The sequence below is a fragment of the Suillus clintonianus genome (genome assembly GCF_016758775.1).
Source record: "Suillus clintonianus strain FC179 chromosome Unknown DEU56scaffold_14, whole genome shotgun sequence".
Lineage (NCBI taxonomy): Eukaryota > Fungi > Basidiomycota > Agaricomycetes > Boletales > Suillaceae > Suillus > Suillus clintonianus.
Window position 1 is genome coordinate 469,681 of NW_024539238.1, and position 13,571 is coordinate 483,251.

A 13,571-nucleotide genomic window follows, 5' to 3' on the forward strand; every position below is an offset into this window, starting at 1 on the left:
TGGACGTTCCGGTCAAATGGTTGCTGAGATGAGCTCATCGTCGAGGCCTAGTTAGTAGTCGTGCTGTATATTGCTAGTTAACACTGTAAGACTCGACGCGGACTGAGCAATCCTACGGTGACGCGTACCAGGTACCTCGATAGCGAGACGGGGAGTTGAGACTCACCATCTCGCGAGAACGGTATAGGTCAGCTTTGAGCGCTGGCAGGTCGAATGCAATGCTTACGAGCGGCATTTGTACGGTCATGACACTCTCATGATAAGTACTAGTATGGTATAACTTGAAGCGCTTGAGGTTGTCAAATGTGACGCATGCGAGACTCGAGTTATGAATCGTTCAAGTTGTTACGAGATGGAACCTGGCAGGATCAAACGCTAAGCGCAGCCAAGCTCCATGATTCTGCACGAGGACAAACACAAAAGCGTCTGAATCGTTTGCAGGTTTACAGTTTGACTGTAAAAAACTGTCACACACTAGCTGGGATGTGCTGAGAGGTGCTGAGACTGCGGGAGATGCCGCCGGAGAGGTTTCACGTTATTACATAATAATAATATTAACTTAAACCCCTTCCCCACAGTTAAAGTGAACTTCGCGCCCAACTTGTGTCGCAAATCAGGTCCAGGTTAGTTATGTCCAGCGAGGTATCCTTTCCGCTCTCGTTTCCAACAGCTGATCCGCTACTGACGATCACACACCGTGAGTGCACGTTTTTGCACACATATTCTAACAGAAGTCTAAATAGCAAGCACGCACACAGCTCAACAAGAAATTTGGATAGTTGAGCTGCACGACGGGCAGGATTCCCGCCTGACGACACGAATGATAGATGAGGCATTGCGGCCTGCGTTGGATATGGTAGAACGCAGCTGGTGCGCTATGCGAGACAAACAAGCAAACGACGGCACAAATAAGAGAGGTGGTGCTCTTATCATCGTTGGAAGGAGAGATCAGGACAAATTCTTCAGCAATGGGTTTGACTACGAGACGGTGAAAGGAAATTTATCCTTTTTCAATGGTATGCGTGTGGTTGACTTGAAGAATTTGAAGCACTTGACATATCTTAACAGACACGGCGAACCCCTTGTTTGCGCGTCTTCTCACATACCCAAGTACGTAGCTGAATTTATTCGTGGCATTCTGACATTCACCTGTATCGTTACAGTACCTACTATAGCAGCTATTAACGGCCATGCATTCGCTGCTGGGATGATGCTCTCTCTTGCTTGTGATTACCGGGTCATGACCGACGGTAGCAGGCGAAGGGCGTGGATGTGCATGAACGAGGTAGTAAGCCCATGAAGTAAATCTTCCACGATTGCTAATAGTTTACAGATTCATTTCGGCGCACCATGGCCTCTGAGTTTCACTGCAATTCTCAACGCAAAAGTTGGCTCTCCAGTGATGCGCAGGCGAGTCGCGCTCGAGGGGCATCGCTTTACACCCTCGGAAGCTCTGAAAGCAGGGATAGTCGACCGCCTTGCGAATTTGACAGGCACGAGTGTAGAAAATGGAACCGATAAAGTCCTGGAAGAGGCAATGAAACTGGCCAACGAAGTCAAGATATTAGCGAGCCAAGGTGTTTGGAGTGCAATAAACGTTCGCAAATTAATCATTCGGGATCGATCAATGTACTGACGCAGCGTTTTTGCAGACGTGCCTATACAAAGATTGCCTGGAGGTTTTATATTCTGATGCTCGAGTTCATATGATCTCACCGAACAGAGAGGCAAAACTATGACATCATTCCGCACCCGTAATATGGCCGTGAATGTTGCGATCGTTTGGTGATATTGACCCGCAGGCAGAAATTAATCAATGTTGGCGATGAGACTGGGGATGGAGCAAGCTAATGTTTAGATTAGCATGAAAGAGGCATCCATCATCCTCTGAAAAAATTCCGCTCCTGCGACAACAATCCTACACATGGCGAATACTTATAATACCTTGGCCGGAAAAACACGGAGCTCTTGGTCCAGCAAAACCTGGGCTGGCTACCATTCCGGCCTCAAAACAAGCAGCAGCTGGTACCAGTATGCAGCTATTTGGGTAACTCTTCTTTCTTGTAGTATGGCAACAACGTGGTGGGTTCCCTGCCTATCGCAATATAGGACAGGATGCTACATCACACTACGTACACTATACACGATACCAAGTCATACGAGTTTTTTTTCTTGCTCTCAAGGTATAAATGAAGCGTCAGAGACCCCTGTTCGTCGATAAAAATGCGGCTACAAAATCTCTAGGGTCTTGACGTCCATCATGGGCATCAACAGAAGCTATGTCCCTGACTTGTGCGATAATATTCTGATCCGATGCGATCTTCTTGTACTCTCCACCACGCTGCTGCGCTAGACAAAGCATGCCAAAAGGCTGTCCAAGGCGAACGGGCAACCTTAACGCTCGTGAATGAGACTGCGAATCAGCCAGCTCATTGTCACGGTACTGCCCTAGCAAAAGTGCGCCAAAACGCTGCCCAAGGCGAACGAGCGAACTCGACTCTCGCGTATGAGACTCCGAATCAACCGGCTTATTCTCTCCGTGAGACCAGCCGAGCGGATCGTGACGGAGACCCAGGCTCAGGCATCATCTGAGTTTTGTGCCTCGTCTGCAAAGTCGGGCAGCTTGAGATCATAACGATTCCACGAACGGACGAGCAAGAATGTCTGCTGATAAGAATAAGATCATGCTCATGCGCTCATCCCATCCGGGACGAGGTCGAAATCGTCATGTAGAATCCAGGTGGCTACATTATAGTGGCAAAAACATCTTTTCCGGAGGTCGCGAGGGCCCGGAGCATACATCGTTTTAGCAGTAAGACGGGTAATGCGACGGAATACGCACAAAGGATGCAATATCGTCACAGAAAGAACATCGCCCGGGCGGAGTAGCACACCCTTTCAGTCTATAAGTGAAGTCAAAATATTAGCTAGCTATGGCGGTGAACGTTCGCCAGTGATAGCATCATTTGGCTGACGCAGAAACTTGCAGTCGTGCTTGATTGTCTTGAAGCTCTATATTGAGGCTTGAGTTCATGAGACGTCTCCGAACAGAAGTAAAAGGGGATGGCATGCTAGGCTATGCCACACGTGCTATGCATATATCGTCCGTGAACATTGTGATCATTTGATGATCAAGTTATTTGTGATCCGCTGGGAAGAAACTTATCGATGAGAGCGGTGCTACTGGCGTTCTTTCATTAGCGTGATCCAGGGATTGCCGCTGGGTGCCAGATGGCCCTGAAAAACGCTGATTATCCTAGTACGCGCATGAGAAACTACACAAGGCGAGTATCCACTTGTTCTTAAAATTTTGCCTTGGTCCGAAAATACGAAGCCGGTCCAGTAAAAAGCTGAGTTGTCAGCTGGATAGGCATGGATTCTGTTTCCAACGAGCAGGAGCATTGGAGCTCGTTGTCTTGTTGCTCGTAACGGGGTGCTACCGTTGTGATCATTGGGAACAACAAAGAGCAACAAAGCGACTGCGGGCTGTTCCAATTCGCTTATGTCATCCAAGAAAGACAAAAGATTTTAGTGTTCAAGAATGTATGCAACCCCTTAATTTGCAACCTATATAAAATCGACTTATGGATCCATGAGGCCACTCACTTTCCGGTCCTTTCAGGATCCTTTCACCTTCCGCGCATCCGAACTCTGGCCTGGTGCCGTTCTGTCTTTCATTCTTCCAATAGTTCGCCAGTCGATCTCAAATTCTCTTTCAGCTTTTGCTAATTGTTCTAGTTGTCGCTAGTCGACGTTGTTCTTGCTGTTGATTTCACTCTTTGGTTTTTGCAACTCCTTCACGCGTCATGCAGCTCTCGGTCATTCTCGCTGTCCTATTGGCATGCATTCTAAACAGCACACCTACTGATGCAATCCCTGCGCGGGCGCGTCACCAGCCACAGGTTAACTCAAGGATGGTTACAATGCCGCTAAAGCGGTTGTACGTTCCACGAACCGACGTCCACCCACAATTGGTGAGCTAATATGATCATCACCTCCCCGTAGCCTCTGACCCTTGATGGCACAGCAACTCCAACAACACATTAATCGTGGCAACAAACGCCTTGCGCGCATGACTGGACGTTCAGAACCCGATGAACATGAACTTCGTGCAGAGATGCATAAGAGGATGTACATTCTTGAAAGCAGTCCAGTCAATGCCAGTAGTGCTACCACGGAGGTAGGGAGCAATTTTAGCAGACGCCATTCGCGTCATTCCAAACCTGCCACAGAGGCAGCAAGCAATGCTACTTCCACTGGCACTGGTGGCGGTGTTTCTCCTCTCGACATCCAGGCTGCCGAAAATGGTGGTCTCACTGCTGCTAAGAAACCAACTGCTAACAACACTCTTGGCCTCGCTATTGAGTGAGTCCAGCCGTTCTTCCGCTTAAATTGATCAACTGAGGATCGTGCAGTGCGGATGATGTCGGATACATTGCAACTATCCAGATCGGCACTCCTCCACAGAACTTCAATATCCTTATGGACTCTGGTTCCGCCGACTTTTGGGTCGGTAGTGAAACTTGTCAATCTCAGCAGGGTAGTTGCGTAAGTTCATGTTAGTAGCAGCTGCGATAAACTACTCACATCAGTTCAAGGGGAATCACACTTTCCTTGGCTCTCAGTCGTCAAGCTCTTTTGTTCAGTCCAATCAAAATTTCAATGTAACTTATGGGTCTGGAGCCGTTGCTGGTGTTCTTTGCCAAGACAACGTCAACATGGGGGGTTTACAGCTCAACAACCATACCTTCGGCGTAGCGAATGAGGAGACTGTGCAGTTCTCTGCCAGCACGGTAGCCTTTGATGGACTGATGGGTCTTGCCCAATCAGTAAGTCGACTGATTGACGAAATGTCAACACCTAATCACGGATTCTTTTTGCAGACGCTTTCCAATGAAAAGGTCCCGACTCCTGTCGAATCTTTGGCATCCCAGGGTCTCATTCCTTCGGCTATATCGTCTTTCAAGATCTCACGTCTCGCTGATCAACTTAACGATGGCCAAGTTACATTCGGTGGACTGGACTCCACTAAATTTGTCGCCAGCACCCTTGTTACTATCCCCAATGTCAGCAAGATAGGGTTCTGGGAGGGCGCTATGGACGCAGTCACGGTCAATGGACAAAACTCAAGCCTGAGCGGACGCACTGCCATTCTTGACACTGGCACCACCCTCATCATTGCCCCTCCGGCAGACACCCTGGCCATCATGACCATGCTTGGTGGTAAATGTGATACCCAGCAGTGTACGATTCCATGCACATCGAATGCAAGCGTCGCACTTTCCTTTGGAAATGCGTCGTTTGCTATCGATCCCAGGGACATGGCGCTGCTGCCTGTCAACGTCAATGATCCGACTGGTGACTGCACAGCTGGGATTCAAGCTGGCACCATCGGGACGAACACGGAGTGGCTTGTATGTGACCCCTTTTCCAATTGTATCATCAGTCGCTGAATGCCTTTGGCAGGTCGGAGATGTGTTTTTGAAGAATGCTTATTTTTCTGTGGACACGCAGAAGAACCAAATTTCTTTGGCCAAACTTTCCTAGTTTCGACCAGGTGGCAGGATGTAGTGTAATTGTTTTCTAGCAGCGGAATCGCGGGACCGGTTTTTGCTTAGATTCGCATCGAATTATCTTCAAGCTGTATCATAGTCATTGTTCATTGCTATCATTGACGCAAGATATCAATTATCCGAAGTCGGAAGGAAAGAGGAACGAGTATACACCATACATAATACTGCAACAATAAATTTATGTCTACTTTTTCCGCAGGAGGTCCTTCGCGATTTCCTCGTTATCTGCCGACTGGTCTGGCAGCCAAAAAGCCTGCAGAGGGCGCCATTAGCACAAGATGCGTAGACAGTGAAATATGGAAATGTTTACCAATTCCGCCCCCGCGGATACAATCATAGCCAACCGGGGATTGAATCTCACACATCTGGATGGACCGGGATGGCCATCAAGGGTCGTAAGTGGTTGAAGCCGTGTTGGAGGTGCCTTGAGATCAACAACGCCTGATCGCACAGGCAAATTTTGGACGTCCCATATGACTATTTTCCCGTTCAAACTGCCGCTGACAACATACTTGCTATCTGGCGTCCAAGATACCTCCTCACCACTGTTACCCTTTGAGGGGTCGATAGTCTGCGGGGCGTCAATGCGTCGCCGCTCTAACCCAACGTGACCCTCCAACTTCGCCAATAGATGGCCTTCAAACGCGTCCAAAATGTAGTGCGCATCACCAGAGCAGCCGACAAGGATGTATTTCGCGTTCGGCGAAAATGAGAGAGATGTCATATATATTGGGCGAGGTGGGTAGCTGACCAAGGCTAGGGTGGAATCTTCGAGCGTTATGGTCAAGAACGGGTCCTTGTCATAGTTTGCTTGGTCGTACAGGAGTATCCGTGAATAGTGATTCACGCCTACTGCAAATACCAAGCCGCTGGAATCGTAGGCCACGATGGGCGATGCAGGTAGGTTCAAGAGCCCGCGACATGTCGGGGCGCGGAGGTCCCATAATCGAACCGTTTTGTCTAGTGAACCGGACATGAAGCCATCGTCGATGGGTGAGACCTCTAAGGAGACTACGCGTCCGCTGTGTCCCTTGAAATACTGCAAGTATTTGTTGTCGTGGAGTGAATGATACCGAATTGTGTCATCTTCCTTCGTCGAAGCGTGCACGACGGTGGTATGTCTGTGCGTGAAACGAGGGAGGTCGACCCCATATTTCTTGGAGTACAGCGTTTTGAGATGCCTGCGTGCAATGTCAAAAATTAGTGGTCAGGAGGGGACAAGTATGGTAGGAACTTGCTTGCCCGTCTTGCAACTGTACAACCGAAAAGTCTCATCTTCAGCTGCGGTCAAAACTTGGTCTCCCCGGTCATCGAATGTGATGGCAGTGATGTGTCGTGGCCCTTGATGTGATCTAGCAACAGGTGTTGACGGTGGTGTCGGTTCAACTGCTCCCTTGAAGATTTTCGCGGGCTTCAACTTTGTCTGGAACAGGCTCGTCAGCACACGTTCAAGGCGCTATATTCTTGGCTTGCCATCAACGCATTTGAGAGTGGTATTGTCGCTGGTGGAGGTGCTGCCGCATTGCCATTAGAGGTCGTTGGTGGAGGCGGCATTGAGAGGTTCGTCAAGGATCACTTTGGGCGTCTGAGTTTCAATACTACTTTTGCCGGCTACTCCCCTCAACTTGAAGGATGTCTGAGGACGAAACTGCGAAACTATGGAAGGTCAATCGGACAATCCACGAACTCGTAAAAGACAGGGTGCGAAAACATGTTCCTTGCTGTGTTAGTGCATTTTTAACGAGCCATTGGTGAAGGGGTACCAAGTTTCGGACGATGAGATCAACATGGACCTGACCACGTTCAGGTCGCACTACGCTAACAGTGGAGGCAGCGTCGAGTCAGTTGCGGTTCTTATGCAGAACTATGCACTTGCAGATGTTAACTTGCATTTCCAGTCGAAACCAACTCAATTTCTTCACCAACTCCAGAGAAAATCCAACAGACCAGATTTTCATATTCTTTTCAGATGAGAAAAGCGTCGGCGTTAAAACCATGCGGAAGTTCGTCCATGTACGCCCCTTGTGCCCGTTCGTCTGATGTAGGGTGAACACACAGGCTATTGGGTATCCTCGAGGAGAAGTCGATCATGCGGGGGATCATCATCTTTCCCGGCAATATGACGCCATCCGCACGAAAAGTTCGAGTTTGATTTTGTATCCACGCAGTAGCAATCTTACGCTTGCTTTACAGGTAATTGCAGCGATGTCCCAACAATATCGGCTGGAAGAGTTCTCGGAAGCTGACCTACTCGTTAATATCACTCATCACACACTGGTCCCGCGGCATGAGGTGTTAACTCCCGAGCAGAAAAAAACAACTTCTTGAAAAATAGTACGTTTTATTTCTCAGAATAACTTGGCATGTTCTTATGTTGAACTCCACTTAGCCGGCTGAAGGAGACCCAACTTCCTCGAATACAGCTGGCCGACCCCGTGGCACGATACTATGGCCTTCGGAGAGGCCAAGTCGTCAAAATTACTCGCCCTAGTGAAACCAGCGGCCGATATGCCAGTTATCGTATATGTTTCTAGTGTTATGGTTTGCATAGATTTTCATTACCATATTCACATGTATACTAGCACCAGAACGCGAAACATTCCACGCGGGGGTACAAAATATTTATGGGGATCACCTGTGACGCGACTAATAGGATGACTACTTTGCAGGAGCGACGTTCCCGCATTCCTTGCACTTCCTCAATTCCTCGGTCGACATCCAGCGCTGGATAACGGGCTTCAGTTGGGTTCCGAGGTCGGTGACGTGAAAGGACTCCTTGTGAATGATGGTTGGCTTGGTATGGGAAGGATCGCGACAGTACCACTGCAGGGAGTCTGCGTGCGGAGAAGCGTCAAGACACATTGTACAGCAGGAATGTGTACACACCATTAGATGCATCCGGACGAGCAGCTTCGATGACAATTCCGATTGTATCGGCAAAGCGGACTGGGTTGTGGGGTGTGTTCGCTAATACGAGTTTGGTGAGAATAGCTGGTCGGATCTGACGGTGATCGTCAACGCACCAGGCAGCAAAAACATCTCTCCCTCCTCGATCCTAATATCCTTGAACTCATCCCCGTCTACCACTCTAAGCAGCATGCCACCCTTGTACTGATAGAACCATTCCTATAATGAAATCGGTACATTGGCTTTTGCTAGTGATCGTAGAGACGCACTTCGGTCTCATTCACATGGTAATCATTTCTTTCGTTTGGGCCGCCTACAGCCATCACAGTGAAGTCCTTCTGCCGGTATAGGCAGAAGTTGTTTACAGGAGGCTTGAGTAGGTGCTGGTTTTCGTCGAGCCAGCGGGGAAAGTTGATAGGCGGGAGGAGAGGCATCGCAAGATGTGCTGGCTGTTTGGTCTTGAGAGATGCGTGGAGTCACTTACTAAACGGCGAAATCGGGTGCACTCGATGGCCCTGTGGAAAGGGACTAGCTGGACTAGGATGCAATCGTCTACGCATATGTAGTTCAGAGAATGCGGCACAATGCGGCCCGGTTGCCGTACCCTCTTTCATTTCTAATTCTAAGTTTCTCTTTCACTTCGCTCGTCGTCGTTTTGGTAGCTGTCCTGCCCTCTGTTCCCCACAGCGATGTCATGCTAGGATAATCCTGGGGACTGAGTGGCGCTCAGGCGCGCAGATGGTCAAGAGGGCCTCTGGTATCTGTGTCGTGCATGAGCCACTCCTCCAGAAACCTACACAGAACCCACATACATACCTACAGACACATCAGACGCCACAGAAAATACAGTACGCCCTCGATTCTTCCGTTCCTGCACCACACCACCACTAAGCCAGGTGCTCATCGCTCATCGCTCTCAGAACCTAGCGGAACCCAAAAGTATGAAGTATGTCTTTCTGAGGCACCAAGCTTGCAATGCTGGTATCGTATGATGTTCGAATCCGTGCGACAGCTCACCTCCCATCAACAGTGTCATCAGGTCGTCCGCTATCCACCGCTGTCATGAAACGTGATAGCAAAACATGCGGAAGCTGGACGGACAATGCGGGTAAGCGACCTGTGTGACTGGTACTTGACGTACTTTGTGCAAAAGAAGAGTCGAGCGGACCGAGTTTTCTGCAGGTTAAGTTGTTCGACGACTCCACATCTCCGCTGTCGACTCACGGCTCTGTTCACAGGACCTCTGGAATGACGGTTTTGTCGCCAAAGAAGCGAAAGGCGGTTTGCATTCCACAACTTCAGTGGGGACTGCATATCTGGCTCTCGCGGAGGTGATGTCGCATACGTTGTTGTCGGAGTCGAATTGGGATATCTTGTCGACGATTTTCTCTGAGAGCATGGCCAGCGACATGAAATCAGAGAGCACCGTGTCCTAGAGCTGCCATGGGCGGCGAAGCAAAATCTGGCTCAGGGTGGACTGGAGGGACTGCTCGAGAGGGCCCGGGATAAGGCGGACATGCGTATTGACGCCAAGGCCAGAGAAATATGCACGATGACAGCGAAGTGACCTCAGACCGCGCTAAGATAAGAAGTCCGCAAAGGGGAAGGGGAAGCGAAATATGCGGGTGGTGTGTCAGAATATGATGGTGCGGAGACATCGAAGGCGCCTCAGAGGAAACTGGCGTGTTCCGTAAAGATTACCAAGAAACTCGGCTTCAACCCTGCAGCAAAATCGGGGCAGAATTGGTTCAGTCAGCGGTGCAAGACATTGTAGGTACGTTCGCTGTCATATGTTTACTGTGCTGGTTTATAACCATGAGTGTCGCGGCTAATTTATTAGATAAATTACAGGTCTTACAGCTGTCCGAGGGCACCGGCAGGAAACTAATCTTAATTCGGGTACATACTCTGATACACAGGTAAAACCACTTGCAACATCCCCCCATGGCCCCTCGGCCGTTTTCAAAAGGGGTGTAATGATCGACGGCGCCAAACTTTGTATCTTGAAATGGAACATATGGCTTGACAAGTTCTGTCATGCATATAAGTACACTGGTACTGTTGCAAGACTAGTACATGGCACAACGGCCCTATCTCATCAGGCCGTACGGTATATCGCAGCCTCTGAAAGCGCGTTCGGTAATATACTCGGGACCTAGGTGTGCTTGTGTTCTGGCTACGTCTGAATTTGCTTATGATTGTAACTTTGTAGAATTCATGGTGTTGAAACTCCCGACGACCGTGGAGATAACCGCTGCTGGCTCAGTGCTTGGCCCTTCTGTTACCAATGCCTGCGCTTACTGTTAGCGCGAGATCTCCGGAAGAAATTCTCTAGATCATCCACGTCTTTGTCATACAGTTGTCAGTGGTCACTTGCCGTGTGGTGGTCATCACCCCGGTGTAAACGACGATGACATGCGACTGTCATAACATCCATAGCTCAAGGATTTTTTTTTCTCTATGTTCAATGGTCCACCAATACAATCTGCACCGACAACTACGCGGCTTAAACCATATCGAGCCGAGAGATAGGAGACCTGAAACCTGTTTCAGAACTCTCCAGCTTTGATCTCGTCTTTGTATGTTCCGATGATATCATACTAGATGGATTGTTTGGGGTACGTTAGTTTGACAGAGATAAGTGACATCGCCTGATATCTCTTGACAGAAAAGACTAGTGTGTTGATATAGACGCGGTTCATAGCATATATAAGTACTCCTGCGGTCACCATTGGCTTCATAACTCCAACATGTCTTCTGCGGCCATCCAATACACCCTTCCTGACCTACTCTCACTCTGTTCCTTTGACTTTAGCAAACCTAATCCTTACTTGCAGGAGTGCAGTGCAGAGAGCAACGCGTGGGTCACCCGTTTCAACGTTTTAAACGACAAAAACAAAATCAAGATGGAGAATAGCCAATCTGAACTTCTCTGTGCCCTCGTATACCCATACGCAGGGCATGAGGGATTCAGAACGACCTGCGACTTCGTCAACTTGTTGTTCGTCCTGGATCATCTTAGCGATGACATGAATGGCAAGGATGCGCACGGCGCATGCGAGGTCTTTTATCAAGTCATGGCAGATCCTGACTTCAACCATGAGTCTATTTTGGCAAAAATCACGCTTGAGTATGCATAATCTCTAGGCTTTGCGCATTGTGTTTCTTACTCACCAAACTGATATCACAGTTTTCGTCAATCCATTCTCCGTGCCGCGAAGCCGCAGTTCTTCAAACACTTCCTGAGCTGCCTAAGGGGATATACCCAAGCCGTTGTGCAGGAAGCGGAACTAAGAGAAGCTGGAGAAGTTCACGATCTGATTAACTTCGTGCCTCTACGTCGTGAAAACAGCGCCGTGAGGTGTTGTTTCACATTCATAGAATATAACTTGGACATCGAATTACCTGATGCAGTCTTCGACGATCCAATTTTCCAAAGTGTTTATTTTGCGGCTGTTGACATGGTGTGCTGGTCCAACGTGCGTACCTCTGCAACTTTTTTAATGATGGGTTTCATTGTAAACTTACTGAGTGCAGGACCTCTTTTCATACAACGTGGAGCAGGCCATGGGCCACACCAGCAACAATATCGTTACTGTTTTAATGCAGGAGAAAGGAATGAGCGTTCAAGAGGCAGTGGACTCCATCGGAGTTGTCTTTAAACAGCTCATGACACGCTTTCTGAAGGACAAGTCTCGTTTGCCGTCCTGGGGTGCGGATGTTGACCGTGACGTTGCACTCTACGTCGAAGGTCTTACACGTTGGGTTGGTGGAAATTTGGTCTGGTCATTCCAGTGTTCCAGATACTTTGGAACTGCCAACAATGTCGCCCTCCTCACTCGGTTGGTGACTCTGTACCCGAAGGATACTGAGGTTGAGCAAGAGTGAAAGAGGTTGTTAGATGAAGATAATGCATTGACATGAACATATAGAACACTTTAGATTTGTCGGTAGAATTTTTTCTGAATCATTTTTGGTCTGGATGGTGAAAGTTGACATTGTCGTTGTGTAAAACTTGTGTTAGATATATTACTTGCTGTAGGTTGATTTCGAAAACACGTGACTGACGCGTCGCAATCGTATTTATTTATTGAGCTGGCAAGCATGCACAAACATATCGCATCGGCCATGATATCACCCACTGTCGAATAACTTTCCAACTGCACGCCGCACGTCTTATAACGATTCATCATGATGTTTTCTAGCACTTGCCATGTCGCTTCACGCCTAGCCATAATCCATTACGGGCATCCTCTATCTGCTTCTTTAGAGAAGCTGTCATCCGTCCTGCTCTATCTGGATGTAGTAACAGGAAGGTTTCCGCCGGCCGAGTCGTCATGTCGACCTGCATGTTGACATTGATTCTCGTTGTGGCCGCTCACACATCAGCCAACTTCATTGTCACCTGTACTCGACTCACCGCCTTCCAACATCACTACCGCCAATTTGCCTATTCCCTGGTCACTTGTACTCCCATCAATGCCTTGCGACATCACTACCATTTATTTATCAACTTCCTCGACACATGTACTTCCATCAACGCCTCGCGACATCACTATAATTTATTTTCCCACTTCCTCGTCACCTGTACTCCCATCAACGCATTCCGACATCACTATCATCGATTTCTCCTCTCTCACCAATTGTTACCATCTATCACTCATTAAACCCTCTGATACTGGTCACACAACACGCCGCCGGTCGACTCATACCTCCCCCTCCTACAGCGTTTCGATATCAGCCTGAGAAGTCCCAACCATATTAGCTCAAGCTATAAAAGGTACGGACATGTTCATCACTACTAGACTGAGTATGTCACTCATCATATCTTATCAGCGGAAACCTAGAGCATCACAATTAAACGCCACCTACGACAGCATCGTGGGTTTTCGCCTCCGGCGACACGCCAATCGGATTGGCCAGTCATTTCTTGTGACGTCAACATTTGTTATTGATTTCATTGCTACTAGTTTGGCTACCTTGCACAAATTTGCGAGCACTAACCAAGCAGGCCTTATGGACGGCGGGGTTGCTGCCATGGCGGAGGTGGGGCACACCTGGCCGGCAACCAACGAACACCACCAGGATCGC

General features: G+C 48.6%; 6 protein-coding genes across 6 annotated transcripts; 4 read left to right on the plus strand and 2 right to left on the minus strand.

The window, feature by feature from the left end:
• The first annotated feature begins 564 nt into the window (after positions 1 to 564).
• Positions 565 to 2,222, plus strand: DEU56DRAFT_785202 (ClpP/crotonase-like domain-containing protein). Its single transcript, XM_041352261.1, has 6 exons — positions 565 to 697; positions 759 to 1,016; positions 1,069 to 1,110; positions 1,164 to 1,285; positions 1,334 to 1,597; positions 1,653 to 2,222. Exons 1-6 carry the CDS (start codon positions 631 to 633, stop codon positions 1,737 to 1,739), a joined length of 840 nt encoding a protein of 279 aa, XP_041211841.1. The 5' UTR covers positions 565 to 630; the 3' UTR covers positions 1,740 to 2,222.
• Positions 2,223 to 3,560: 1,338 nt separating this feature from the next.
• DEU56DRAFT_785206 (acid protease) lies at positions 3,561 to 5,689 on the plus strand. The gene is made up of 6 exons (XM_041352262.1): positions 3,561 to 3,974; positions 4,028 to 4,365; positions 4,416 to 4,548; positions 4,599 to 4,829; positions 4,884 to 5,414; positions 5,467 to 5,689. The coding sequence occupies exons 1-6, from the start codon at positions 3,807 to 3,809 to the stop codon at positions 5,545 to 5,547; spliced, it is 1,482 nt and encodes a 493-aa protein (XP_041211842.1). The 5' UTR covers positions 3,561 to 3,806; the 3' UTR covers positions 5,548 to 5,689.
• On the minus strand, positions 5,690 to 7,168 carry DEU56DRAFT_785208 (WD40-repeat-containing domain protein). The gene is made up of 4 exons (XM_041352263.1): positions 7,047 to 7,168; positions 6,812 to 6,996; positions 5,884 to 6,754; positions 5,690 to 5,826 (listed from the first exon to the last, which is right to left on the minus strand). Exons 1-4 carry the CDS (start codon positions 7,125 to 7,127, stop codon positions 5,758 to 5,760), a joined length of 1,206 nt encoding a protein of 401 aa, XP_041211843.1. The 5' UTR covers positions 7,128 to 7,168; the 3' UTR covers positions 5,690 to 5,757.
• Positions 7,169 to 7,205: 37 nt separating this feature from the next.
• Positions 7,206 to 8,107, plus strand: DEU56DRAFT_869872 (RNA polymerase; the record flags this gene model as incomplete). Its single annotated transcript, XM_041355590.1, has 6 exons — positions 7,206 to 7,274; positions 7,331 to 7,413; positions 7,472 to 7,576; positions 7,632 to 7,713; positions 7,767 to 7,867; positions 7,963 to 8,107. The coding sequence occupies 6 exons, from the start codon at positions 7,206 to 7,208 to the stop codon at positions 8,105 to 8,107; spliced, it is 585 nt and encodes a 194-aa protein (XP_041211844.1).
• DEU56DRAFT_132628 (3-hydroxyanthranilic acid dioxygenase) lies at positions 7,960 to 9,109 on the minus strand. The gene is made up of 5 exons (XM_041344704.1): positions 9,085 to 9,109; positions 8,750 to 9,032; positions 8,597 to 8,699; positions 8,460 to 8,540; positions 7,960 to 8,407 (listed from the first exon to the last, which is right to left on the minus strand). The coding sequence occupies exons 2-5, from the start codon at positions 8,912 to 8,914 to the stop codon at positions 8,232 to 8,234; spliced, it is 525 nt and encodes a 174-aa protein (XP_041211845.1). The 5' UTR covers positions 8,915 to 9,032; positions 9,085 to 9,109; the 3' UTR covers positions 7,960 to 8,231.
• A 1,756-nt stretch (positions 9,110 to 10,865) lies between these two features.
• Positions 10,866 to 12,467, plus strand: DEU56DRAFT_132792 (isoprenoid synthase domain-containing protein). The gene is made up of 4 exons (XM_041344705.1): positions 10,866 to 11,098; positions 11,149 to 11,610; positions 11,671 to 11,959; positions 12,018 to 12,467. Exons 2-4 carry the CDS (start codon positions 11,231 to 11,233, stop codon positions 12,366 to 12,368), a joined length of 1,020 nt encoding a protein of 339 aa, XP_041211846.1. The 5' UTR covers positions 10,866 to 11,098; positions 11,149 to 11,230; the 3' UTR covers positions 12,369 to 12,467.
• Positions 12,468 to 13,571: the final 1,104 nt, after the last annotated feature.